The sequence below is a fragment of the Austrofundulus limnaeus genome, unplaced genomic scaffold, assembly GCF_001266775.1.
Source record: "Austrofundulus limnaeus strain Quisiro unplaced genomic scaffold, Austrofundulus_limnaeus-1.0 Scaffold37, whole genome shotgun sequence".
NCBI classification, from domain to species: Eukaryota; Metazoa; Chordata; class Actinopteri; order Cyprinodontiformes; family Rivulidae; genus Austrofundulus; species Austrofundulus limnaeus.
The window spans coordinates 2820876-2821725 of record NW_013952439.1 but is presented as its reverse complement, the minus strand read 5'-3'; the positions used below and the strand labels follow the sequence as shown (position 1 = coordinate 2821725).

Sequence of the window (850 nt, the reverse complement as noted above, 5' to 3'; positions counted from 1 at the left end):
GTGGACAGTTTTTACAGTTTTTGGCTGATATAAGGTTTTAAACCTTGGTTAGATGGACAGTTTTTACAGTTTTTGGCTGTAATGACTGATGTTTGCAGGAAAAGAGGACTTCTCACCTGTTTCTCTCCTCTCTCAGCCTCAGCAGACACGATGTCATGGCCTCTGTGTTCACTCACTGTGCAGATGGCACAGATACACATCTGATCCGTGCGACAGAACAGCTCCAGGGACTTCTGGTGCTGCGGGCAGATCTTCCTGTCCAGGTTTCCCAGCTCGTCCACCAGTTTGTGCCTCTTGAAGGTGGCCGACTCGTAGTGCGGCCTCAGGTGCTTCTCGCAGTACGAGGCCAGGCAGTTCAGGCAGGACTTCACAGCTTTCAGCTTCTTCCCTGAGCAGAAGTCACAGGGCACGTCGCTGGGCCCGGCGTACACGTTCCCCTGGGGTGGGCTCAGGTTGATGTTCAGGCCGCTCTTCTTGATCTTCTCAGCCACCATGCTGAGGGTGGCGTTGGGTCGCAGCACGGGCCTCTGGGTGAACGTGATCTTACACTGGGGACAGATGTAAATACCAGTGTAGTCAGCCTCGTTCCAGTAGCCACTGATGCAGTCCATGCAGAAGCTGTGACCACAGGGGATGGCCACAGGGTCCCTGAGGAGGCTGGCACACAGGGAGCATCTGAAGTAATCAGGAGACGTGTGATCAGCCATTGTGCTGCTGGAGTCCAAACCCGGTCCGACCTGTGGAAACTTACAGAGTGAAGTGAGAGTGAGTGTGTGTGTGTGTGTGTGCTGAGTGTGTGAGCCCGCCCTCAGCGGTGTGCTGCAGCCTGCAGGGACTGGACTTACTGGTA

The 850-nt window shown here is 54.8% G+C and overlaps 1 protein-coding gene across 1 annotated transcript; it reads right to left on the bottom strand.

The window, feature by feature from the left end:
- Positions 1-116: 116 nt before the first annotated feature.
- Positions 117-824, bottom strand: LOC106516324 (tripartite motif-containing protein 29; the record flags this gene model as incomplete). Its single annotated transcript, XM_014006621.1, is given in 1 exon segment — positions 117-824. A coding segment is annotated over 1 exon segment (591 nt), but the record flags the coding sequence as incomplete, so codon positions are not given.
- Positions 825-850: the final 26 nt, after the last annotated feature.